At 48.4% G+C, this 27,922-nt stretch overlaps 1 protein-coding gene across 1 annotated transcript in view; it reads left to right on the top strand.

Annotated features, from left to right (window-relative positions):
- Positions 1 to 27,922, top strand: part of ITPR3 (inositol 1,4,5-trisphosphate receptor type 3) — an 895,552-nt gene that overhangs the window by 423,061 nt on the left and 444,569 nt on the right. The window contains 1 exon segment of the mRNA XM_085647149.1: positions 17,828 to 17,884. Within this exon segment, the coding sequence (XP_085503275.1) occupies positions 17,828 to 17,884 (57 nt within the window).

Below are 27,922 nucleotides of genomic sequence, written 5' to 3' on the forward strand. Positions count from 1 at the left end.
AAACTGTTCGGCATACAAATTAGTCTGCTCAACAATCTCTGCCAAAAACACATCGTCCATAAACAACTAAAAAAAATTTACAGGCAAAAAGTTCTCGGTATTCACTCTAGACCCTGGAACACCAGTAAACTCAGGAAATTCCGGCTGCACCATGCCAGGGGCAACCCAGAGGTCATCACTTTCAACGGGAAGACTTGCAGCCCCAGCCTGCAGCCCAGATGTCTCTTGCCGCACTACACCAACGGAAAGGCTTGCAGCCCCAGCCTGCAGCCCAGATGCCTCTTGCCGCACTACACCAACGGGAAGCCTTGCAGTCCCAGCCTGCAGCCCAGATGTCTCTTGCCGCACTACACCAACGGGAAGCCTTGCAGCCGCAGGCTGCAGCCCAGATGCCTCTTGCCGCACTATCGGCACATCAGTCTCCTCCTCTAACACAGGCACTTCATCCGCACTAAGAGTATCTTCATCATCCGATGACCCCATACGGAGAGAAAACTCACTGCCAGAATCGTCCCCTGCCCCCTCTCCCTCAGAAGCAGAGTCAGTCTCTGACCCAATATCAGAGGAAGACTCAAACAGCAAACCAACAACCTGCTGAGCAGTCATCCTGCGGCTAGCCATTATACCTACTAAGATAGAAGACTGCACAAACAAGTCAACAACAACCAACAATGTGCAAACCAAGTAAGTAAAGAAATGTGTACCTTATATCAATAAGATCAATGTACTCAAAAACTATACAATCCAAAATCAAAAGAGACAGCTGCACTCACCAGAAACAAACTCTGCAGTGACACAGCAAAGACCAACGATATCAAACTAGAAAGAAGAAAAAAAAAAAATTACTCACAAGACAACAAAATACACATCGTGCACCAATGCAAAAAGTTTTTGAAACTCAAAAACCAAACATACTGCTATTATTACACCATTTGCAAAAAAAAAACAGGCAGAGAAATCAAACACATTTGCATTGTACAAAAAAACAGTCTCTTACCAAACTACACAAACAGCAAAACCACCAGAACCAAAACGTCAACGTGAACAGAAGAAAAGCCTTCACCTAGAACAAAAAAGTAAACAAAAAAAACATTACAATTGGAAATCACAAAAAATATAACAATAAACATTATAACATGCCATGTCACTACCCAAATGGTCAATCGGTTTGTGTGCCAGGTCAGGCAGAAAACAGCAGGAAAAAAAAGGCTATTCAGTCCCGGGGCAGGTGAGCCAAATACATATAACAAATTGCACCCTGGAAGCGAGGGGTCACTTCTATTTCTAATTGAACTAATTCCCTGGTGTCTAGTGGGCTTTTCTGCCCCCAATGGGAGCAGAAACGGCAAAAAAATAAAACCGATCTGCCCACAGAGGGGGCAGAAAAGTCTTCAAAACATTTAGGGGCCCAAGGAAGCGACCCTTGCCCAAGGGGTCGCTTCCTACAATAATATTTATATCCCTGGTGTCTAGTGGGCTTTTCTGCCCCCCCCCTAGGAGCAGAAACGGACAGAAAGACGACCAATCTGCCCCCAGGGGGGGCAGAAAAGTATTCTAAATAATTAGGCCGCAAAGGAAGCGACCCTTGCCCAAGGGGTCGCTTCCTACATAAAGAAAAAGACATCCCTGGTGTCTAGTGGGCTTTTCTGCCCCCCCTGGGGGCAGAAACGGGCAGAAAGACGACCGATCTGCCCCCAGGGGGGGCAGAAAAGTCTTCTAATCACTTTACCACCCTAGGAAGCGACCCTTGCCCAAGGGGTCGCTTCCTACATAACGAAATAGACATCCCTGGTGTCTAGTGGGCTTTTCTGCCCCCCCTGGGGGCAGAAACGGGCAGAAAGAAGACCGATCTGCCCCCAGGGGGGGCAGAAAAGTCTTCAAATTATTGGGCCCCCCAAGGAAGCGACCCTTGCCTAAGGGGTCGCTTCCTACATAGCATAAACGACATCCCTGGTGTCTAGTGGGCTTTTCTGCCCCCCCTGGGGGCAGAAACGCGCAGAAAGCGGACCGATCTGCCCCCAGGGGGGGCAGAAAAGACTTCCAAAAATTTTGCCCCCAAGGAAGCGACCCTTGCCTAAGGGGTCGCTTCCTACATAGTAAAAACGACATCCCTGGTGTCTAGTGGGCTTTTCTGCCCCCCCTGGGGGCAGAAACGCGCAGAAAGCGGACCGATCTGCCCCCAGGGGGGGCAGAAAAGACTTCGCCAAATTTTTATCCCCAAGGAAGCGACCCTTGCCTAAGGGGTCGCTTCCCAAATTCGAAATACCAAATCCCTGGTGTCTAGTGGGGCATCCCTACTCCACGATCGCGACGCTGTGCGCGATCGTGGAGCAGGAATGCCCTGTATTGAGACATCGGGGGAGAGGAAATACTCTTTCCTCTCCCCCGATGCCTCAATACTACAGATTTCACCGCCGCGGCCCCCACCGGACTACAAAAACCTACCTCTGCTCCCTTGGACGCGCTGGAAGAAATGGATTCCAGCGCGTCCAACGCTTCCTGATGACGCCGGCGCGCGCTGTGCGCGCTGACGTCATCAGAAAGCGTGGGGGAGCTCGGGGGGGCTCGGGGGTGGCAGCGGAAGCTCTTCCGCTGCCACCCCCGTAAAGGGGGTGAAGATCGCTGCACAAGGGGGGGAGCGCCAGCGCTTCCCCCGGGGGCTGTCCTCATGACGGAACAGTTCCGTCATGAGCACAGCCCAACCGATGCTCATGACGGAACCGTTCCGTCATGAGCATCGAAGGGGTTAGAAGTCTGGAGCACTCCATTGTTTTCAAGAGAACTTCCAACATTCCAATGTTCTAATACATAATCAAGCATTATTTAACCATTCCATTGGCTCTCTCTGCAACCCTGTTTGAACTGGGACTAACTGGATGTGAGAAAGGGTGTACTTCCACTAATACTTTAAAAGTAAAAGCTGGCGCTTGAGCTGAGTGGAATGTGCACTCTCCACCTATTGCCACTGAGCTCAACATGTCTTTTGCCACTGCAAGAGCCTTGACCTGGTGCTATGGCCATAGTGACATAAAACAACTATAGGAATCTCCCACTTCCAATGTATTTATTTTTATTTCTAGGTTTGAGCAGATAGAGATGATTGATTTATAGTATTTTAAATGGATGTGCTGGTTTCGTGAGAGGGTCTGTAGTGGTTTCACTGCCATTGAAGGAGTAGCTGAGACTCCTACATGGGCGGAGTCAACTCCTTCATGTATTGCTTTCATTTAATCAGCCCTAGTCAATTCATTTCACCCACTCCTGGTCTCATGTCTTTATTGAGCTCTTCTTCCAGAAGCAGTTGTACTTCACTAGAAAGGCCACATATGGGGCTGTCTATTTAGTATAATGACTATATTGCTGTGTGTATTTAGGGGTTCTTCTTAGTTTGCAATGGGGTAACTGCTACTGCTTTGCAACTTGATTTAGCAGCTTTCTCATCAGCAAAATTGCCTTTTGAGTGGATTTTGTCACGTTGGTGTTTCCACATGTGCTGGACATCCACTAATCAAGTCTTCTGAAGTCCTCTATCACCGCCTAGAGCTGCTTTGCTGTTATAATATTTCTGCAAAAGCCTTTGTTAGCATTTGATTTGCAAGGTTTTACATCTACTGTGTACCCATGTACAAAAACGAGGAGTCAGAAGCGTTAGCTATTTGAAGTGCTTAAATTAATGTGTTCAATTTGGAAGTTGTGTACTTAAATCACCCAAGGATATGCAAATGCAGTAGTTTAAATTCAGCATCCTCAAACAGTTCTTTTACTGCTGCACAGGCAGTGGAGTATCATTGTTTGGTGCCTACTACTTCAGGCTATGCCAATCTGTCTGCACAAAATACTGAGTGATCATCATTTAATGGTGTCATTGATGATGTTGATAGAATTGCTTATTTATATTAAAGTCTTTTCGGTGTTTGTAGTATTGGATAATACTCAAATTGAATCTCCAAACTGGTTTGGCTCACAGCGCATTGCACCTGTTGCACTTTTAAAGTCCTAGACTTTGGTATGCTTGCTTTACTAGCTGCCTCTATTGATCATATGGGCATTACTATATTCAGTTTCTTGCCTTGTGCAGTGGGTCTCTCTTTAATGATAGCTATTTACATTGCCCTGAGAACTGTCTCTATCGGAGCAAAACACTCCTCTGTGTAAGAGATAAATGGAGGTAAATGCAAGTGGTGTAGTTTGGATTACATTGTATAGTATCTAGGTGAACCGTGTCTGACTTGGGTCTATTGTTATTGCTACATTGTATTTGTTGTCCTATGTTTGTAAAATTGCTTTTTGAGGGTCCTGGGAAGAGTTGGCACCTTTATTTGGTTCTGGGTTTCTTTCTCCATGATTCTGGGTAGAATGATAGTAGTGCTCACCAGAGGAGTCATATCTCTCTGAGTCCTAATTTCATTCCCATATCACAAGTTATATCCCCCTTTCTCTTATAATATTGTAATTTATTTCCTGAACCCACCTTGAGTCTATGCACCATAACTGTGAAATCACTGTTTTCTCTTCTTTGTTTTCAGGTTCCCTTCATTCTTGGATTTAGATTTTAATTGGGCTTTCTGCCGTTTTGTTCCCAGGGTGTCTCTTCCAATTGAAACATAAACTTGCAAAATCATATTTGCTAATTCCACTTCCTTCGGATGTTGTGGAGTCATGGTATATCTTTGGCACCTTGCCTACAGAGCCGTGTCCCTTTCAACATTACATACAATTATTTAATCTATAAAATCTATGCTGTGTAACAGGTTTATACTACTTGGTACAGCCTACTGCACCATGCTTTTCTGCATCTGCATCAGAACCTCAGGTAACACAGCTATACAGGGAATGGTATGAGAAAGGGTTTCAAATATGCTTCCCCATTTTTGGTATTGCAGTTTATGAAGCATCATCCCCATTGGGAGACACATGTTCATTATTCAATGTATATCCTGCGGAGATGATTGTGGATAAACCACCAACAATGGACTTTTTCACTTTATTTAGCTGGGCAACACCCTACTTTATTTCCACTGAATTAATGGCAATAGGTTGTGCAAGTGTAGGTGTTTGGATAGTATCTGTGACCTCAGTGCCCCCTTCTATAATGCAATTTGTCCGCATATCGCTGCTACTTCTGTCAATATATCCCTGGTTTCTCCTATGGGTAGCCAAACCCTTTCTGGGAGAGCTGTGTATGTATTTAATGAAGGCAATATTTAAGGTCCCAAACTTACTGTTTGTGTTAGATGTGGTAAGATCCCTTGAAACAGGTGCATATGTTCTATGTGTGCTAATAGCACATCAGTAAATGTGACTGGATTGTAACATACTGGAAGCTCTATTACTGTATATCAAGTGAATAACCCGGATACATCCCGTTCTTCTTTGTCAATCCATGAATAGAATACTTCAGTGGTGTACACTGAGTCTGAACCAACCAATAACCTGATTTCACCCTTGGCTAATGGGATTTCCTTTACTATCAGCTGGATTTTAGGGGTGGGGTGTACGTTCTCTGTTATAAGCACTGTTTCTATTTCTACTTTCATTGCGTTTCCCGCCATTGTTTAAAAAGACCCAGAATTTGTACTGCCACCTAATTCCAGATCCCAGACAAAAGCCTCCTGTTCTACCAATACCGTCACTCTCCCCACATTAACTATCATCTATCAGGACTCTTTCTCATCTACATATTTTCAATTCTATTTTCTTTTTTAAACTGCCTTCTATTTCCTTTTAAAATGTTCCGATTTCTGAGAATACACAGTGCTTTATAAAACTCTTGTTGAATTAATAAATGATTAAATAAATTAAAATTGAGATAGGACCACATTAAAGTTTAGGCACACAGGCAGTGGGGTAAATCTTTTATAACTGTTAGGTTCTCAGCAAACCCCTGTTAGACAAGGGGACTACATTGCCTCCCGATACATGTGTGTGCTGGGCACCATGTCATGATACCCCCAAATTTTTGGGGCCCAACTATTAGATCTCCTAAGCCCCAAAAGGTAAGTGTCATTTTCAGAGAAAAGGTGAACAGGCAGACTTCCTTCACCCTTCCCCCACTGAATTATGCGGTGGTGTAAAAAGAGTGCAAGGAGTCAGACAAACTTGTCACAGAATCTCTCCTCCGCAGGGGGCATATGCAGAGCCCACCCCATACTGCGAAATAAGTACGCACAGGAATTAGTATTAAACAAAATATGATTATGTAATGTACTCTGTTCACAAATCATGTGTATTAGAATGATTGTAAGTATTATAATAAACTGCAATAACTATACAAATTAGTTTCATGGGTAAATAAGCGCAAACCTTATTTCATCACAGAATCCTATCCAATCATTTAAAACCTACCTAAATTATACCCAGCCTTCAAACAGCATGGTTGTAAAAGTTCTCTTCCAGGGGATCCGCATCAATAGTCATAAGTACTGAATATTCCCGCCCATGTGCGGGGACCCCGGAAATAATAAAAATTATATATGAAAAACACATATATATACAGCTCTGTATATGTATAAACATATATTATTTCTTCCAAGCCAATGCAGCTCTCATAGTAGGCTAGACAATGTAGATATAAATATCCAAATAAACACCATAGGCATACAAATACACCTAAATCTCTTTCAGAGGAGTGGCTTTCGAAGGGCTGCGCAGATTTCACTCGGCCGTGCCCTCAACGGCTTCAAAAAGATGATTACAACCTCCAGCGGAGCCCGACCTGGCGCAGGTGCAGGCGAGCCGCGGGTGCATATATTATAGAGCCTTGAAATCAAGTCGCCACCGACGGATATACTTTTCTAGAAACCGTTACATCATTCTATGAGCGGTTACACGATTGTTGCGAATCTCACCAAAAAAGTTACAGTTTTCTGAGAGCGGTACGCAACTGTGAATTTCACCAAAAAACAGTGGACGTTTTTTATGCTGTAACTGTGCGTTCACCTAAAGTTGCGTGATGTTTGTTTCAGGTCACGTTTGAGAATCTCTAGAGTTAAGGCTGAACACGATGAGTTTCTCATAGTGCGTGTTAATGGAGCATAAAGTCCCGGAGAGCTTGTCATTGGGGCATACGTATGCAAAGGCTGTCGAATGCAATTACGTATCATTTCAAATGTACAAATTACACACACCGTTATAACCCCCCCCACACACACACACACACCCTCACCCGACTCAGACTGATATTTACAGGCGATCTAGGTCACTGTATGTGCTATTGCGTAATAATATGCGAAAAGAAAACAGAGAAACCAACATTCGGGAAAAGCTAATGCTCTTGGGAAAGTAAATTATGTTAAACGTGAAATGTAAACAGGAGCTACCTCGCTGACATAGGTTGTGTTTACGATTGGTACGGCCTTTTCACGATGTGTTTTCCCCAGTAAAGCTATGGAATAATATAGGACCCGAAAAAAGCCCAGTTTCATCGTACTGCAACTGATGGACCCGCCCAACCCTACGCCCTGCTGTTTCGTTTTCTGAAGCAAACGGAAAATAAACTGGAACTGGCAAACCGTCTACAGACGAGTTCCTAGCATGGTTCAGATCTGCACGATGCACTTATGCATTTCTGCAGCAGAGCCCACCTAATTAGTGCAGATCTCGGGGGCAGCCTGCGACAAGTGTGGAAAGGCTGGGACCACACAACGCCAGGTCCCTGTGCCCCAAGCAGCGGCAAACAGGGCTTGGGAAGCGCGGGTCATGATTATCCCGGCCATTCACTGGGGAAACCGCAGCTCAGCCGTGGCCGGCATGCTCGCGGGAGGGAGGGTGGGTATAAAAAATTCAAAATGAAACTCAAACTGACCTTACTGCCGGTTACCAAGCCGCCTCCGCTCCTGGCTGGGCGGTCGGGTCACGGTGTAATCTGGTACAGCTAGGTCCCACTCCTGCAGGAACAGAAAGCCGCCACAGGCAGCTTCCCTCCCCTACACAAGCCAATCACAACGCTGCAATGGCAGCGTTGTGATTGGGAAGGCGCAGCAGGAGAGCGCCCCACAGGCGGGCCATTTTCTCTGCATAGAGAAAAAGGGAGAGTGGGCGGTCCTGCTCGAGGGCAGGGGGGAGTGGCTTACCCACTGTTATGGGTACTGGCTGTTTGGTCGGCTATAGGGGCCGACCAAACAGTCAGTACCCACAACAGTGGGCAAGCCACTCCCCCCCTGCCCTCGAGCAGGACCGCCCATCTGCCCGCCCCCAACCCGGCACTTCTCCTTTCTCGCAGTGCGAGAAGCAGAAACATAAAATGGTCGTTTTACCATTTTATGTTTCTGCTTCTCGCACTGCGGGAAAGCAGTGAGGCGACGCCCAAACGTCCCTATGGAGGGGCCGCCACTGATGAGAGCCTCTCAACTACATCTCCTCAGTACAACCAGAGTCAAAAGGACGAGATGGGGAGAAAGATAATTTGCACACTTGGTACCGAAGCTGTGGAATGAGCTTCCACACAGCCTCAGATCACTGCAAAATGAACTTTCCTTTAGGAAGAAACTCAAGACCTGGCTGTTTCACCTTTAATGCACATAGGGGCTCAGCTTTCAGCACAGCACTCACCAGCGCAGGGAAGCCCTCAGGCAGCCATGAGCTTTACAAAACACAAACATAAGCATAGCTTACTTTTGAAAAGTCTGTACTTTGTAATTGGTGCAGGCAGTGCACGCATACAGGAAGCAGCATTGCAATCAAGGAATCCTGTCATGGAAATGTTGCATTGAGGAGGGCTACCTTTCATGATGTAGTGTTCATCTTGTGAATCCACTTCTACTACCGTACTCTAAGACTGTCTGAAGGACCTAAAGTTCCTTTTAGTCAAACTCAAAGGACAGAAAAGTAAAGAAAAGACATACATGAGCATTTGAATGGTGAAATAAGAATGAAGAGACAAACTGAGGAGAGTGACTGCGAGAACAATAACAATCAGAGCCACAAGTTCATGGTAATATACAAGGGTATAAAGGGATGAGACCCAGAGCACAGCACAGAGTAGCCTGTGTTTACCCAATGCATGGAACAATATACAAGTCTCAGTAAAGATGTTACATCACTCACCGCAGAAGCTGATCCAGACTTTGACTCTGGAGCATCACCTTTGTAAGTTGGGTTCTCCTATGAAGGAAGCAAAGTAGAGATTAGATCACATCCCATCTGTGAGGGACTTGAGATAAAGGGATGCTAAATCCATATTGGCTAAAAGTTCATCCTCTGTGATATAAACCAGACAGTTGAGTATTTTAGCATGAGGGCATAGTTCAAGCCGTTTGCTGCGTCTGCGCTAATCTCTAGCCAATACATACACACGTTGAGAGCAAAAATTGCCAGGATTGGCATTCTTCACCAGAGAACTTGTGCCATCATGCACGTGTAATAAGGCTAAGTATTCACAAATGGTGAACAGGCATCAACAAATGGCAGATAAGCACCATCTTATTGAGATGATAAGCACCCACAAAAGGTGGACCCACGTCAACAAAGATAGGAAAGGGGACATGGGACTAACACGCAGGCGACTAGCATCCAGAAAGGATGTAGCAAGGCTTTTAAATGTATTTGATATGTTACATAAAATACATGCCTGGTTGTATGCAATCATGAACACTAATCGTGCATTTAAAAACACTGGAGTGTGTGGTGTAAGTTTAGGGCTTAGAAAGTAGGATAATCTGTTTGAATGGTGCAGCTAATACACTAATACACATTGGCATGAGTTTAGAAAACTAATGCTAAGGCAGCAGAGAAAGCAAATTTAAATTCTCTGGTACACACACGTACTGTTCATGAATATGGCAGCTAAAATGTAGCCACAAGGAGGATGACCTTGTTCCATCGTGTAGGAAGAGGGAAGAAATGTAACGGTAAAATTCTGTGTAACAAAACAAGAGCCAAGCATGAGCCGTCCCTCCCCACTCTATTGAACACAATGCTTAAAAATGTATATAAGGTGCTGGTCTAGGGGCAGGTTGGAAATGCGGGGTTTGCTGGAGGGGATGCTGAACTATGGAGCTCTGACTTCAGGTCGCATAGCTCAATAAACTATGCAGAGAGGGATTATAGGTTTTGTAATAGTATGAAGAAGGATAAGTTACTTACCTGTAATCCTAGTTCTCTTCCAGGGGTATCCACATCAAAGTCATAAGCACTGAATATTCCTGCCCATGTGCGACCCGGAAATAATAAACATTATATAAGAAAAACACATATAGATACAGCTCTGTATATGTATAAACATATATTATTTTTTCCAAGCCAATGCAGCTCTCATAGTAGGCTAGACAATGTAGATATAAATATCCAAATAAACACCATAGGCATACAAATACACCTAAAGCTCTTTTTTTTTTTTTTTTTTTTTTGAATGAGGTAAAACTCATGAGAAAGAAAAGAAAACACTGTGCCAAACACAGATAAAAAACATTGTTAGCCTGCAGGCTGCATTGCAATACAATACCAGAGAGACTGAAAAGCCTTGTACAGGTAAAAACTGGCACCGTGCCTTTAAGGCAGCCCTGATTCCAATATCCCATCATGCCTCAGGGGTGACAGTTAGGTCAGTTGTTCTTTCCGGCTCCTTCTGTCAGGACCCTGGAATTCAGCTCTCTTCATTTTTGACTTTCTAGTCAAGAATTTGCTAGTTTCTAGTGAATTTTTTGCTTCATATTAATTATTCTCCTGTTTGGTGAAGCATTTCCCTATTTTCCTGTCAGATTTGTAAAACATTTTTCTGTCAGAAAATGCTTTCCTTGTTCTTGCCCTGTCCATCCTGTGGCAAAAAGAAGGCTTCTTCGGATACTCATGATGTGTGTATCATCTGTCTACCGGACACACACTCTCTTGCTTCCTGTCGACATTGTAAGAACCTTTCAAATTGGACTTTGAAGGAAAGGGAGAGGATTAGGCTTTATGGCCTTTAAGAGATGCGGTCGACGTCGAAGCAGCTGATTCCTGTGTGTTCTCCATCGGCGTCGGGCTCGGCGTCGAAGACTCCAGCGGCGGGATCGTCGTTGAGAGGTGAGGAGACCAGGGAGAGTCACGCTTCCAAGAGAAAATCAACGTCAATGCAAGATCCGGCGGCGAAACGCAAACGTTCGTCGTCGAAAACATCACCGTCGAGGAAACATCGATCGGCGTTGAAGGAGAAACATCACCATTCGACGTCGAAGTCAACATCTAGACGAAAGTCAACGTCGAGAGAAAGGTGCAGACGGTCGACGTCAAAATCTACAGCGGCTTGGATCGCCGTCGAGAGAAAGGCGATCGTCATCTAAGACAATGCCGGCGTCGAGACGAAGATCGTCGTCGGAGCATGGATCGACGTTGAGGCGGACGCCTCCGTCGGGATCGACGTCGAGGCGGACGCCTCCGTCGTCAAAAGTTTCCATGACGTCGGCGAGGATACAGACGTCGAGGCGAGGTTCCCCGTTGGGTTCTAGGCCTCCGTCCAGGATAAGCCCTCCGTCGATGACAAGGCTCTCGACGCCGAGGCAAGACTCATTGCCGGTTGTCCACTCGGCGTCGGAAGTCCAGATCTCCAGCGATAGGCTTATCGCCGTCGAGACAGTCCTCCGCTGTGGGGTATCAGGAAAAGTCAAAACTTAAATCGACGTCCAGGTCAGCGTCGAGGCGTAAGTCTCCGCATAGAGTGAAATATACACCGGATGTGACATCGGAGCATGGTTCAGCCTCTGGGTCCCCGCCTATTTCTATTTCACCATCGGCCTCAGCGGGATCAGGATCTCCTCGGTCTCCTTCAAGATCCAGATCACCAGAAGTGATAAATTCTTCTCCAGCTCCTATTTCACCAGTAGAGCATCCTTGTCCAACAAGTCCTCAATTGAGAATGTCACCGACACTCCTAAGGCTGGAAGAGGGTCATCTTCCGGGACAAAGCCCCACCAGAGTGCTGCCTCAGTCCATACCACCACGTATGCCTACCATGGCACATGCAGTAAGCATTTCCTTAACCATATTGAAGAACCTTGCCCAGCCTAGGAGACCAGCAAGTTCCCACTCTCGGGAAAGAGAGTATGAACGGCGTTCACGTTCACCCAGGAGAAGATCGAGGTCCACCTCTCGCAGAAGGGAGTCGGTGCGATCTGAGAGAAGACGGCGTAGGTCTCCTACATCCTCTTCTTCAAGTCATTCTTCCAAGAGAGATTACTCTCCCACACTATCAGATACGCCTCCATCTCGAGTTTCTCCAGTTGATGACATCAGCACATTTCAAGATGTTTTGTGCAGGGGAGCGGCAAAGTTGAACATCCCAATGCCTGTCCAAGAAACAACTTCCTCAGTCATCTTTGAGACCCTTCATGAAAGAACGGCGTCTCGTCCACTGTTGCCTCTGGTCCCTGGGTTGCTTAAACCAGTGATGGACGTCTTCCTTACGCCGGCTACCATCAAGTCAGCTCCGGCGCGAATCCTTAAGAAATATCGTCCCACTCCGGAGGATCCCCTGTTTCTCAAGGCGGATCCTCCACCTGACTCTGTGATCACGGCGGCCGCCAGGAAAACCCACTCAGTGGCATTGTCGTCCACAGTCCCTCCGGACAAGGAAAGCAAGACGCAAGACTCATGGGGAAGAAGAGTATGTGGATCGGCCACTTCCAGTTTGAAGGTTGCCAGTGCCTCAGCGCTCTTGGGGCGCTACGACAGATCACTTTGGGATTCTCTTCAAAGATTCATAGAGAAACTTCCTCAGGAGGATAGAAAGGACTTTGAGGAGATCTTGCAGGAGGGCAGTCTGGTCTCTAATCAGGTGATAAGTGCCGCAGCAGATGGAGTGACTCTGGCAGCTCACTCCTACGCCCATGGTATTTCAGCCAGAAGATCCTCTTGGCTAAGATTAACGGCTCTTAAACCTGAGGCACAAGCCAGGATTATTAATCTGCCTTTTTCTGGGACTTCGCCTTTTGGTTCACATACCGATGACGAGATGGCTCGTATGAAGTCAGAACTCGAGACCATGAAAGCTGTGGGTCTAGAGAAAAGGAAGGAGTTCTGTCTTCGTAGGGGATCTGACAGGCGTACCTTCCAGCAGAGGGTTCAAACCCCTCACTGGCAGAAGAACCAAGACCAGCAAGGGCAGAAAAAGCAACAATTCCAGTCCCAAAGATCATCTAGAGGACTAGGGAATAACCGCCAGTCCAACAGCGGAAACAAAGCTCAAGGCAAGCAATGAGCAATCGCTTCCTCCAATACCGTCCACCGCTCCGGTGGTGGGAAGTATTTCGCGACATCTTCAAGAGTGGCAAAACATCACCAGAGACAAGTGGGTTCTAACTATACTGCGACATGGATACTCTCTTCGTTTCCGGAGTCCTCCTCCATTGATCCACCTAGTGCATTCGACTCATCAGCTTAAGATGCTAAGAGAAGAGGTGACGACCCTTCTACTCAAATCAGCCATAGAAAGGGTTCCGAGAGCGCAGAGAGGGAGAGGAGTCTACTCCAGATATTTTCTAATTCAGAAAAGAAGTACAAAAGCAGAGGTCAGACCCATCTTGGATTTACGAACACTCAACAAACATATCAAGAGGGAGAAGTTTCGCATGCTGGCACTTCACCAAATATATCCACATCTCCGTTGAGGCGATTGGATGTGTTCGCCGGACCTGCAAGACGCGTATTTTCATATACCCATCTGCCAGCGTCATCGGAAATTCCTGAGATTTGTGGTAGGAACCTCCCACTACCAGTTCAAGGTTCTACCATTTGGCCTGAAATCAGCACCTCGAGTGTTCACAAAGTGCATGGCGGTGGTAGCTGCTGCCCTGAGGCATGCAGGAGTCTTCATCTATCCCTATCTAGACGACTGGTTAATAAAAGGTCCTTCGCCTCAGAGTGCAAGCTCACAGCTGACACGCTGCCTGAATTTGTGTCACCGATTGGGGCTCCGGGTGAATTTCAAGAAATCCATCTTCACACCAACGCAAAGGATACACTACCTGGGAGCAATTATAGATTCGGAACTAGGAAAAGTGTTTCCTTCGGAGGAGAGACAGTTATCCCTCGCTCAAAAAGGCAAGCTTGTTATAGCCAACAATCTGTCAACAGCGCGACAGATATCATCCCTGCTAGGGGCCATTGCATCTTGCATATTCCTAGTGCCCAACGCCAGGTTGCGGATGCGTCCTCTCCAACAGGATCTAGAGTACAAATGGGACCAAAAGACTTCCCTTTGGGTGGACAAAGTGTGTCTTTCGACAACGGCCAGACAGTCGGTCAAGTAGTGGTTGAAGCCCATCAATTTACAGGTGGGAATTCCTTTCCATCAGGAACCTCCATCGCAAACATTGATCCCCGACGCATCGCTACAAGGTTGGGGCGTGCATCTGGGGACTCTGCAAACCCAGGGGCTTTGGTCCAGCAGCGAGCAACTATATCACATCAACATGCTAGAGCTCAGGGCAGTCCATCTCGCCCTCAAGGCTTTCCTGCCCTCAATCAGGACGAGTTCCATTTTAGTACAAACGGACAACACCACCACGATGTACTACCTAAACAAGCAGGGAGGTACTCGTTCCAGGACTCTCTCGCTGGAGGCTCAATCCCTGTGGCACTGGATCCTGGCAAAGAACATTTCCATAACAGCGGTACACCTGCCAGGCGAGCTCAACGTTCAAGCGGACTCACTCAGTCGGCACTTTCAAGATCCAGAGGACTGGGTCCTCAACGACGAGGTGCTAGAGGACATCTTCGAGGAGTGGGGCCGTCCGCAGATAGACCTCTTCGGGGACGAAAGCAACACAAAATGCTGAGGCTTCGCCTCAGGGTACTATCGACCAGGGTCACTGGGGAATGCCCTTTTGATCGACTGGTCAATGACATTTGTGTACGCCTTTCCTCCTCTTCCGCTAATCCCGAAAGTGGTGACCAAGCTGCAACACTCGGCCACCAAGATGATCTTGATAGCACCGGACTGGCCGAGGCAGTGGTGGTACCCAGATCTCCTTCACCTATCGATTCGCCCGCACAAGCGTCTGCCGTGCAGGCCGGACTTGCTAACCAAGATGCAGGGGAGGATTTACCATCCCAACCTTCCCTCACTGAGCTTAACAGCATGGCTCCTGAAGTCCTCCAGTATGGCCATTTAAACCTTCCCCAGGAATGTATGACCATATTGAAGGAAGCTAGGAGGCCTTCTAAAAGACACTCATATTTCTGTAAGTGGAAGAGATTTTACATATGGTGTATTCAAAATCAATATAACCCTACGAAATGTCAAGAGGAAGTGATTTTGCCTTATCTACTTCACTTAGCCAGGGTGGGATTGAAATTTTCCTCCATCAAAGTGCACCTGGCGGCCATTACGGCCTACAGGTGCTCTCCCTCTCAGCATTCATTCTTTAAACTTCAAGTGGTGTAAGATTTTTTGCAGGGACTCAAAAAGGTTTACCCCCCAATAAGGCCTCCCTCGCCTCCTTGGGAGCTGAACCTGGTTCTTTCAAAGCTTATGAGTCCACCTTCCGAACCCATACATAAGGCTACATTACAGCACCTTACGTGGAAAGCAGCCTTCTTGGTGGCTATTACCTCAGCATGTAGGGTGAGTGAAATTCAGGCTCTTTGCTCAAAATAACCCTACATGGTCTTTCACCTTAATAGAGTGGTTATGAGGACTCATCCATCTTTTTTACCTAAAGTGGTATTCCGATTTTCATATAAATCAGACTATCTCGCTTCCAACATTCTTTCCCAACCCTTCCTCACCAGCTGAGAGGGCGTTGCATTCTTTGGATATCAAGCGAGTTCTCAAATTCTACCTAGATAGAACTAAGGCGGTCAGAAAGTCTGACCAATTGTTTGTAAACTATGGTGCTGTCCATACAGGTTTTGCAGCATCTAAACGTTCTATTGCCAGATGGATTGTGTCAAGCATTAAATTGGCTTACCAACTAGCTCAAAAACCGTTGTGGCCTCTACCTAAGGCACATTCCACTAGAGGGAAAGCGGCTACTGCTGCGTTTCTCAATAATGTCCCACTCTCCGAGATCTGTAAAGCAGCTACTTGGAGATCTGTCCATACATTCACGAGACATTATTGTCTGGACTCGGACACCAGAGCAGACACTCAAGTAGGGCAAGCCTCCTTGAGGAATCTGTTCAACAACTGACTATCTCGGTTGTTATCTTCAATGTTTAGTGCAGTTCTCATTTGCCTGCAGGTGGAAGATGGGCTTGCTATTCTATTCAGTGCTTATGACTATTGATGAGGATCCCCTGGAAGAGAAGGATAAGTTACTTACCTGTAATCCTAGTTCTCTTCCCGGGGTATCCTCATCAAAGTCATAAGCAACCCACCCGCCTCCCCAGGCAAATGATGCAATTGTATTATAAATATGAAAGAAGTATATCTTTGTGTTTTAGATCTGCGGGTCCCGCAAAGAACAACTGACCTAACTGTCACCCCTGAGGCATGATGGGATATTGGAATCAGGGCTGCCTTAAAGGCACGGTGCCAGTTTTTACCTGTACAAGGCTTTTCAGTCTCTATGGTATTGTATTGCAATGCAGCCTGCAGGCTAACAATGTTTTTTATCTGTGTTTGGCACAGTGTTTTCTTTTCTTTCTCATGAGTTTTACCTCATTCAAAAAAAAAAAAAAAAAAAAAAAGAGCTTTAGGTGTATTTGTATGCCTATGGTGTTTATTTGGATATTTATATCTACATTGTCTAGCCTACTATGAGAGCTGCATTGGCTTGGAAAAAATAATATATGTTTATACATATACAGAGCTGTATCTATATGTGTTTTTCTTATATAATGTTTATTATTTCCGGGTCGCACATGGGCAGGAATATTCAGTGCTTATGACTTTGATGTGGATACCCCTGGAAGAGAACTAGGATTACAGGTAAGTAACTTATCCTTCTTCATACTATTACAAAACCTATAATCCCTCTCTGCATAGTTTATTGAGCTATGCGACCTGAAGTCAGAGCTCCATAGTTCAGCATCCCCTCCAGCAAACCCCGCATTTCCAACCTGCCCCTAGACCAGCACCTTATATACATTTTTAAGCATTGTGTTCAATAGAGTGGGGAGGGACGGCTCATGCTTGGCTCTTGTTTTGTTACACAGAATTTTACCGTTACATTTCTTCCCTCTTCCTACACGATGGAACAAGGTCATCCTCCTTGTGGCTACATTTTAGCTGCCATATTCATGAACAGTACGTGTGTGTACCAGAGAATTTAAATTTGCTTTCTCTGCTGCCTTAGCATTAGTTTTCTAAACTCATGCCAATGTGTATTAGTGTATTAGCTGCACCATTCAAACAGATTATCCTACTTTCTAAGCCCTAAACTTACACCACACACTCCAGTGTTTTTAAATGCACGATTAGTGTTCATGATTGCATACAACCAGGCATGTATTTTATGTAACATATCAAATACATTTAAAAGCCTTGCTACATCCTTTCTGGATGCTAGTCGCCTGCGTGTTAGTCCCATGTCCCCTTTCCTATCTTTGTTGACGTGGGTCCACCTTTTGTGGGTGCTTATCATCTCAATAAGATGGTGCTTATCTGCCATTTGTTGATGCCTGTTCACCATTTGTGAATACTTAGCCTTATTACACGTGCATGATGGCACAAGTTCTCTGGTGAAGAATGCCAATCCTGGCAATTTTTGCTCTCAACGTGTGTATGTATTGGCTAGAGATTAGCGCAGACGCAGCAAACGGCTTGAACTATGCCCTCATGCTAAAATACTCAACTGTCTGGTTTATATCACAGAGGATGAACTTTTAGCCAATATGGATTTAGCATCCCTTTATCTCAAGTCCCTCACAGATGGGATGTGATCTAATCTCTACTTTGCTTCCTTCATAGGAGAACCCAACTTACAAAGGTGATGCTCCAGAGTCAAAGTCTGGATCAGCTTCTGCGGTGAGTGATGTAACATCTTTACTGAGACTTGTATATTGTTCCATGCATTGGGTAAACACAGGCTACTCTGTGCTGTGCTCTGGGTCTCATCCCTTTATACCCTTGTATATTACCATGAACTTGTGGCTCTGATTGTTATTGTTCTCGCAGTCACTCTCCTCAGTTTGTCTCTTCATTCTTATTTCACCATTCAAATGCTCATGTATGTCTTTTCTTTACTTTTCTGTCCTTTGAGTTTGACTAAAAGGAACTTTAGGTCCTTCAGACAGTCTTAGAGTACGGTAGTAGAAGTGGATTCACAAGATGAACACTACATCATGAAAGGTAGCCCTCCTCAATGCAACATTTCCATGACAGGATTCCTTGATTGCAATGCTGCTTCCTGTATGCGTGCACTGCCTGCACCAATTACAAAGTACAGACTTTTCAAAAGTAAGCTATGCTTATGTTTGTGTTTTGTAAAGCTCATGGCTGCCTGAGGGCTTCCCTGCGCTGGTGAGTGCTGTGCTGAAAGCTGAGCCCCTATGTGCATTAAAGGTGAAACAGCCAGGTCTTGAGTTTCTTCCTAAAGGAAAGTTCATTTTGCAGTGATCTGAGGCTGTGTGGAAGCTCATTCCACAGCTTCGGTACCAAGTGTGCAAATTATCTTTCTCCCCATCTCGTCCTTTTGACTCTGGTTGTACTGAGGAGATGTAGTTGAGAGGCTCTCATCAGTGGCGGCCCCTCCATAGGGACGTTTGGGCGTCGCCTCACTGCTTTCCCGCAGTGCGAGAAGCAGAAACATAAAATGGTAAAACGACCATTTTATGTTTCTGCTTCTCGCACTGCGAGAAAGGAGAAGTGCCGGGTTGGGGGCGGGCAGATGGGCGGTCCTGCTCGAGGGCAGGGGGGGAGTGGCTTGCCCACTGTTGTGGGTACTGACTGTTTGGTCGGCCCCTATAGCCGACCAAACAGCCAGTACCCATAACAGTGGGTAAGCCACTCCCCCCTGCCCTCGAGCAGGACCGCCCACTCTCCCTTTTTCTCTATGCAGAGAAAATGGCCCGCCTGTGGGGCGCTCTCCTGCTGCGCCTTCCCAATCACAACGCTGCCATTGCAGCGTTGTGATTGGCTTGGTTAGGGGAGGGAAGCTGCCTGTGGCGGCTTCCTGTTCCTGCAGGAGTGGGACCTAGCTGTACCAGATTACACCGTGACCCGACCGGCCAGCCAGGAGCGGAGGCGGCTTGGTAACCGGCAGTAAGGTCAGTTTGAGTTTCATTTTGAATTTTTTATACCCACCCTCCCTCCCGCGAGTATGCCGGCCACGGCTGAGCTGCGGTTTCCCCAGTGAATGGCCGGGATAATCATGACCCGCGCTTCCCAAGCCCTGTTTGCCGCTGCTTGGGGCACAGGGACCTGGCGTTGTGTGGTCCCAGCCTTTCCACACTTGTCGCAGGCTGCCCCCGAGATCTGCACTAATTAGGTGGGCTCTGCTGCAGAAATGCATAAGTGCATCGTGCAGATCTGAACCATGCTAGGATCTCGTCTGTAGACGGTTTGCCAGTTCCAGTTTATTTTCCGTTTGCTTCAGAAAACGAAACAGCAGGGCGTAGGGTTGGGCGGGTCCATCAGTTGCAGTACGATGAAACTGGGCTTTTTTCGGGTCCTATATTATTCCATAGTTTTACTGGGGAAAACACATCGTGAAAAGGCCGTACCAATCGTAAACACAACCTATGTCAGCGAGGTAGCTCCTGTTTACATTTCACGTTTAACATAATTTACTTTCCCAAGAGCATTAGCTTTTCCCGAATGTTGGTTTCTCTGTTTTCTTTTCGCATATTATTACGCAATAGCACATACAGTGACCTAGATCGCCTGTAAATATCAGTCTGAGTCGGGTGAGGGTGTGTGTGTGTGTGTGGGGGGGGTTATAACGGTGTGTGTAATTTGTACATTTGAAATGATACGTAATTGCATTCGACAGCCTTTGCATACGTATGCCCCAATGACAAGCTCTGCGGGACTTTATGCTCCATTAACAGGCACTATGAGAAACTCATCGTGTTCAGCCTTAACTCTAGAGATTCTCAAACGTGACCTGAAACAAACATCACGCAACTTTAGGTGAACGCACAGTTACAGCATAAAAAACGTCCACTGTTTTTTGGTGAAATTCACAGTTGCGTACCGCTCTCAGAAAACTGTAACTTTTTTGGTGAGATTCGCAACAATCGTGTAACCGCTCATAGAATGATGTAACGGTTTCTAGAAAAGTATATCCGTCGGTGGCGACTTGATTTCAAGGCTCTATAATATATGCACCCGCGGCTCGCCTGCACCTGCGCCAGGTCGGGCTCCGCTGGAGGTTGTAATCATCTTTTTGAAGCCGTTGAGGGCACGGCCGAGTGAAATCTGCGCAGCCCTTCGAAAGCCACTCCTCTGAAAGAGAGCCAGCATGGGGCTGCTCTCGAAGTCCCCGGCCTGCCAAATTCCAACAGAGCCCCTCACAATCGCTTCACACAGGCTCCGCTTCTCTGTCGTGTGTAGGGAACCCCATACTATTGAGAATGCAACTGTATTAGCACCTGCATTCCCCTGATAACGGAGGGTCACATATGCCTTTTATTTGCAGCAACTTTATTTCAAGCGCAATGCACAATCGGCGGTGCTCACCAGTTCTTTAGCCGTTCGTTTGCACCGCTTCGGTCCTGCCTTGATTCTCGCCCTTAACCCCTGGTCCTGGTCATTGTGACCGCCCCGCAGCAGCAAAGCCCGATCAGCCCTGAGCGCGTGCAGCACACACCAGCCTTTGCCGGCACTTCCAGAGGTAAGCGCAAATAATGAAACAGCGTGAATGTGTGTTATGAAGCTGCCTGCTGTTTGTTTATTACTTTATTTGTGAAAGTGAGGCAGATGTTGACGAGCTGCTTCAACTTAACTGAGAAAGGGGTGTTGCAGGCTGGGGAGTTTGTTTTTCTGCACAATTTAGCTCCCACGTGCCTAAAGGTACTTTAAGTACATCTAAAGTCTCTGTAGGTCTTCTTTCCGCATTTTAAGCCTACTTAAAGCTCATCCCCAATGTTAGACCTGGCCCCTTGGCGTGAGTCTCCCTTCCTCTTTTTGTCGCTGTGCCTCATGTGTTTTTATGGTGTTGGCCGCTCAGCGCGCTGTGCCGCTGCCAACCAGTGTCGCGGTGCGAGTGCTCCCTATGTAAATTGTATATGTTGGTTGGATTCCATGATTGGATTGTTTGATTTACTGTCAGACCCCAGTAAAATGCGCCGGGGGCGCCAGGGCATGTAAATGCGAACAACGCTGGTGGGCTTGCAGCACTGGTTGTGCCACCCACAGAAGCGGCCGGTAAAATATGTCTGAGGTCTGCCATCGCAGAACCTGCGTGCAGTCTGGTACTGACATGCTGACCGGCAAGTGCCCACACTTGCCAGTCCCTAAAACCTTCCCTTAGCTGCATGTTAGTCACCCCTCTGGTAGGCCCACGGGCAGGGTGCGTTGTAAGCCTAAGGTAGGACAAGCCCGGATGCGTGGCATGTCCTAGTAGTGAATTACCGCCATCTTGTTGTTCACTACTGCAAGGCTACCCTGTTCTCATAGGCCAGTATGGGCGGCCTGGATTATTACACCCTATGATCCTAACCGACCCAGGGAACATGGTAGAAGATCGAGTTTAGTATGCCTGAACTCGGAATAATAAGGTACATCTTTTCGCAAGGTTTATTTTAATATTCCGGGTTTGCAAATGCCGCTTTTAGAAAGTTGGCCTTTGCTTGCCTAAACCTTTCAGCCGCCTCTGCGTGATGTGTATCTGATGTCTGGCTGGTATGAGTGACAGGGCTGGGGGAACCCAGATGGGCAGGGCTAGGTAGCCTGGTAATGAATAGGACGATCGACAGGTAGATGGGTGGGAGGAGTGCTCCTAGGCTCTGAATAGGACAGTGCTCTGCTACCTCAATGCCGGCTCCGCCCCCTGTGGAGCGTCTGATGACTCTGCCCTGCACTCTGAAAGAAGAAGCCTGCATCGCGTAAACAAAGTGCTCAGAAACCGGACTGAACTAGGCAAGGGCCCCCCTGGCCTGGGAGAACAAAAGATTTGCTGTATAAATGGAGGAGCCCTGCTCCTGAGAAACTAGATCCGCTTTTGACCAAGAAGAATCTCTGCCTGAGGAGGAGGCACCGGGAAAGCTGTAGGAGGAAGACTGTCCCTATCCTGGGGGATTGGCCTGCAGTGGTGACCTTGCTGCCAAAGGAGAGAAGAGAAACTGTTGCTGAAGACTTTCACTTTACTTTTACTTTCAAGACTTGTGCTTTTCCAAAACGATCTCCAAGGGCTTGGAACTGAGCTTGCCCCCTGAACTGAGCCCCAGGACCATTGGGCTCTACCTGATCTTCACTCGCCTGCTGCTGGACTGTGGTGTCCTTTCCCTCGCCGGAGCTGTGACCCTCGTGCCCCAGTCCCTCCTTGAGCCGTGACCAGGACTGCTTAGCCGCCCCCGCCTTGGGAAGAGCCTCGCTTGATCGGAGCCGCTCCCCCTACGCTGTGCTGGGCTGCCCCGTCACCTCGCTCGTTGGAGGCTCGCTGTGCACCTTCACCCTCCCGCCGGAATCGGCGTTTGTGAGCATCTCCAAGCCTCGGACGGCCCGGACGTATCTGCGTGCCCGGCTGCCCCGCTTTGTTCACCCGCCACCTGCAACACCCCGCTCTTGTCGTGAGCCTGAAGATCAGACCCCCATCGTGAAGTGTGGGAGCCTCGGACGCCGCCCCGCCCTTCTGTCGAAGGGCCGCTGAAATCCCGCACCCGCCTTTGCGTCAAGAAACAAGGTTCTGTACTCACGAACTCGACCGCGAGCTCGCATCGGATCCAGGGTCCGCAACGTTCTTATTTCCCTGTCATCTGCTGTGTGCTTCCTGGGCGCTGCCTCAGCCCAAAGTGCGCTGAGGCCTACAGTTACCTTGTGCCCGCCTAAAGAACTTTCCGTAAAACAAAGAGAACTTTACCGTATTTCCAAGAATTGTGGCCCCATCAGTTCAACGTTACTGGGCCTTGTATTTGAATCTGCTGAATCTACATAAAAGCTTATTTTTATATACTTCCTGATTGGTGTCCGTTTGTGGTGCATGCAAGGGGTTTACTGTATGTGTAATTGCATTTGCTTAACCGTGTACGCCTGAGACTTAGCCTAGACTGCTCGCGCCACGCACCTAGAGGGTGAGCAGGGGTTATTCTGGGGAGTCATCCTTCGCCCTGACAAGAAGTAAAGGGTCCCTGCTTGTTGTGGGTTCACACCTGCGTCAACCGGAGCCCCCTCATTTCTAACATTGGTGGCAGCGGTGAGGATTTACGGATTTGCATTTGCGGTTTGCGTATAGTGAACCACTGATCACCACGTAGTGAGAGCAGACCAGTAACACAGCCACAAGACTAGAATTTGTTTTTGTTTTGCCAAGAATCTCCGTTGTTAGAACCATGCCTGGTTCACTTCCCGCCGGAAGGGCAGCGTCTATAATCTCTGGATTTGAGGACATAGATTGGGAAGAAAGCGCACTTCGGAATTATAGCAATGAAGAATTGAAAGGTTTTTGCTCCAAGTTCAGAATTGCCCAAACTGGATTGAAAAACAAGACCCAATTCGTGAAGGCGCTGAGGGCCTGGTATGAGTCAAAGGCACCAGAGAATCAGGTGGAAGTGGTTCCACCAGAAAGTGTCCATGAGTTTGGCCGAGGCCTGTCGCCAGAAGAGTTGGCAGACAGGGCAGCAACCCGGGCACACGAGGTGGAGATGGCAAAACTTCATGGGCAGATGGATATGGAAAAACAAAGACTAGCCATGGAAGAAAAGAAACTACAATTAGAGCATGACATGAAGCTGAGGGAGCTGGAGCTGAAAGCAAAAAGTTTGGAGCTTAATCCCTCTGGTGGCAGCACACCGCCAGTACCGGCGGAACCAAGAGTTTATATTCCCAAGGATGTGGTGAAGGAGTTCTTCAAGAATGACGACATCGGGCAGTGGTTCAGAGCCTACGAGGTAGCCATGTCTTCCCACCGGGTCCCTGAGAAAGATTGGGGAGCGGGGTTGTGGGGACGGTTCCTGAGTGAAGGGCGGGACACACTGTTAGATTTACCTGCTGATGTTCATAATTCTTATGCCCATATGAAGGAAGCATTGATGGCTAGGTATGGGTTGACCCCTGAGTTATATAGACAGAGGTTTAGGGGTTGCACTAAGATTCCCAATAGTACGTATGTGGAGTATGTGACTTTCTTTTGCAGAGCGCTGGATGGTTGGGTAAAGGGTAGTAAGGTAAATGATTATCAAGGGCTTCTTGATTTAGTGGCATGGGAGCACTTGTCCAGTAATTGTTTTCCTGAGCTACGCCAGCACCTGATCGATAGTAGGCTGACTAACCCTAGGAAGCTTGCTGAGGAGGCGGACCGCTGGGTCAGTACCAGGGTCCACAAGGGTACCGTGGGGGATTCCGCCAAAGGTGGGCAGGGTCCCCAGCAGAAGAGTGGGGGGGACAGGGGTAAACAGAAGCAGTTCCAAAAAGGGCCCCAACATAGTCCCCAAGGGAACCAAGGGAAGGGTTCTCAGCCTCCCCCACCCCAGAAACCGACCGGGGCCCCGACAGGTCCTCCTGTTCAAAAAGGGCCCGTAAGATGTTACAGGTGTAACAATTTGGGGCATTTTGCCTCTGATGTAAAGTGTCCATTGTTTGGTAAACCAGCGCCCACTGGTGCTCCACCCCGGCAGGTGACTAGTGTAGCCTTGGGGGAGGAGAGGGATGTCCAAGGTGGGTGGGGTCCCGCAGAGATGTCCCTGGTCTCGCTAGGAGACCGTGAAGTGGTCCCTCCAACCCAGCTGCCTGAGAACACTAAGAAGTACAGGCAGTGGGTGACCATAAATGGCCATAGAGTGGAAGCTCTTAGGGATACAGGAGCCAGTGTGACAGCTGTCAGGTGTCACCTGGTGTCTCAGGAGCAGGTGGTCCCCAACGCATTCTATCCCGTTGTTGCCGCTGACAACACAGAGAGACACTGCAAGGTGGCTCAGGTTCCCTTTGAGTGGGGGGGGGTCTCTGGTACTCTTCAGGTAGCTGTGAGGCCCGCCATGCCTGTAGACTGTTTGTTAGGGAACGATTTGGAGAGCTCACCTTGGGCTAAGGTGGAGCGGAGTGCTCACCTGGAGATGTTGGGTATGCCGGATTGGGCGTGTGTCACCACACGGTCCATGGCAGCCAGTAGAGGTACTCAAGAGGTCCTGGAGCCTGAGAGGGAGGCCCAGGAACCGGCCTCAGAGAGAAGGAGCAAGGGGCGCGGGAAGCCAGCCCCTGAAGTTCCCACGGTCCAGGAGGAAGCAGACCTTCAGGGGGATGCCCTGGGGCCTACAGGGGAGCAGATAGCTGAACTGGGAGACCTGCCGGAGCTGACCCATTGGCAGCAGGAAGGGGGTCCCACCAGGGAGGACTTTTGCAAGGCACAGAAGGAGTGCCCTTCTCTCGTGGGTATGCGGCAGCAGGCTGCAGACCAGGCCGCAGGTGATCAGTCAGGATCACATTTCGTTTACTGGGAGAACGACCTCCTATATACAGAGCCTAAGGTTGCTGAGCCTGGGTCAGCCCGTGCGCTGGTGGTACCCCAGGACTTCAGAGCCTTCCTACTGGGGCTGGCTCACGATGTGCCATTGGCAGGGCATTTGGGGCAGGACAAGACCTTTGAAAGGCTTGTCACCCACCTTTATTGGCCTCAAATGCGCAGGAGTTCAGATACTCACTGCAGGACATGCCAGACTTGCCAGGCAAGTGGAAAGAGTGGAAGGAAGCAGAAGGCTCCACTCCAGCCATTCCCTGTGGTCGGTACCCCATTCCAGCGAGTGGGGATTGACATTGTAGGGCCACTGGACCCCAGGACAGCGATGGGCAATAGGTTCATCCTGGTCCTGGTGGACCATGCCACCCGGTACCCGGAAGCCATTCCTCTAAGGACAGTGACGGCCCCCGTGGTGGGACGGGCACTGATGGGAATTTTCTCCCGAGTGGGATTCCCTCTAGAAGTGGTGTCTGACCGAGGTACCAATTTCATGTCCAAGTACATGAAATCTCTTTGGCAAGAGTGTGGTGTAACCTACAAGTTCACCACCCCTTACCACCCCCAAGGAAACGGGTTGGTTGAGAGATTCAACCGAACCCTCAAAGGCATGATAATGGGCCTGGAAGGAGCCATGAGGCGTAAGTGGGACGTCCTCTTACCATGCCTTCTCTTCGCTTACCGTGAGGTGCCACAGAAGTCTCTGGGGTTCAGTCCCTTTGAGCTTCTGTATGGTCACCCAGTCAGAGGACCTCTAAGTCTGGTCAAAGAAGGCTGGGAGCAATCTCCCAGGAAACCTCCCCAGAATGTATATAGTTACATGCTGGCCTTCAGGAATCAGACTAGGCGATTCAGGCAACTTGCTGAGGCAAATCTGGAAGCCAGCCAGGAGGAGATGAAGCGGTGGTACGACCAGAACGCCACTCTGGTAGAGCTTCAGCCTGGGCAGAAAGTATGGGTCTTGGCCCCCGTGGAGCCGTGTGCGCTCCAGGATAAGTGGACCGGTCCCTTTGAGGTGGTGGAGCGCAAGAGTCCTGTTACCTACGTGGTGGACCTAAAGTCTCCTAGGAACCCCTTAAGGGTCCTACACGTCAACCGCCTCAAGCCCCACTTGGAGAGGTCCCAAGTGGGCATGCTCTTGGCAACAGATGCTGGAATGGAAGAGGAGACAGAACCTCTTCCTGACCTCCTGTCAGCCAAGGAGCAAGATGGGTCAGTGGATGGTGTCATCCTCTCTTCCACCCTGACCCCTGAGCAACAGAATGATTGTCGCCAGTTGCTGGGACAATTTTCTGACCTGTTTTCCCTGGTCCCTGGTGTCACTGATTGGTGCGTCCATGATGTGGACACTGGGGATAGTCCACCTGTGCGGCACAAGGCCTACAGGGTGACTGACAGGGTGAGGACATGCATCAAGGAGGAGGTCTCCAAGATGTTTGCACTTGGGGTAATTGAGTCTTCTAGCAGTCCTTGGGCCAGCCCCGTGGTCTTGGTCCCAAAAGCTGCAGCGCCGGGAGCCACACCCGAACTCCGGTTCTGTGTGGACTACAGAGGACTCAATTCGGTCACTAGGACCGACGCACACCCCATCCCCAGAGCTGATGAGCTCATCGATCGGCTAGGGGCTGCCAACTACCTCAGCACGTTTGATTTAACGTCTGGGTATTGGCAGATCGCCTTGACCGAGGGGGCCAAAGAGAGGTCAGCATTTTCCACCCCAGATGGGCACTACCAGTTCCGGGTTATGCCATTTGGGATGAAGAATGCCCCTGCCACCTTCCAGAGATTGGTCAACCAGGTGTTGGCTGGGCTGGATTCGTTCAGTGCAGCCTACCTGGATGACATCGCAGTGTTCAGCTCCACTTGGGAGGAACACTTGCGTCACCTCTGGGAAGTGTTGATGGCGCTGCGCAAGGCAGGCCTCACGATCAAGGCGAGTAAGTGCCAGATCGGGCAGGGTTCCGTGGTGTACTTGGGACACCAAGTTGGGAGTGGCCAGGTGGCACCCCTTCAGCCCAAGATAGAAACCATCCTGAATTGGGAGGCGCCCAAAACCCAGACGGAGGTGAGAGCCTTCCTAGGTCTCACCGGGTACTGCAGGAGGTTTGTCAAGGGGTATGGCAACATGGTTGCCCCCTTGACAGCGCTGACTTCGAAGAAGCAGCCCAGGAAAGTGATCTGGACTGACACCTGTCAGAAAGCTTTTGAGGCCTTGAAAACTGCTATGTGCACGGCGCCCGTGCTCTTGGCTCCCAACTTCTCCAAAGAGTTTATCGTTCAGACAGACGCTTCAGAGCATGGTGTGGGGGCTGTTCTTTCACAGATTAATGAGGAGGGCCTAGATCAACCCGTAGCCTTTCTTAGCAGGAGGTTACTTCCACGGGAACAAAGGTGGAGTGCTATTGAGCGTGAGGCATTTGCTGTGGTCTGGGCGCTGAAGAAGCTAAGACCCTACT

Source organism: Triturus cristatus, chromosome 1_1 (assembly GCF_964204655.1).
Source record: "Triturus cristatus chromosome 1_1, aTriCri1.1, whole genome shotgun sequence".
NCBI lineage: Eukaryota > Metazoa > Chordata > Amphibia > Caudata > Salamandridae > Triturus > Triturus cristatus.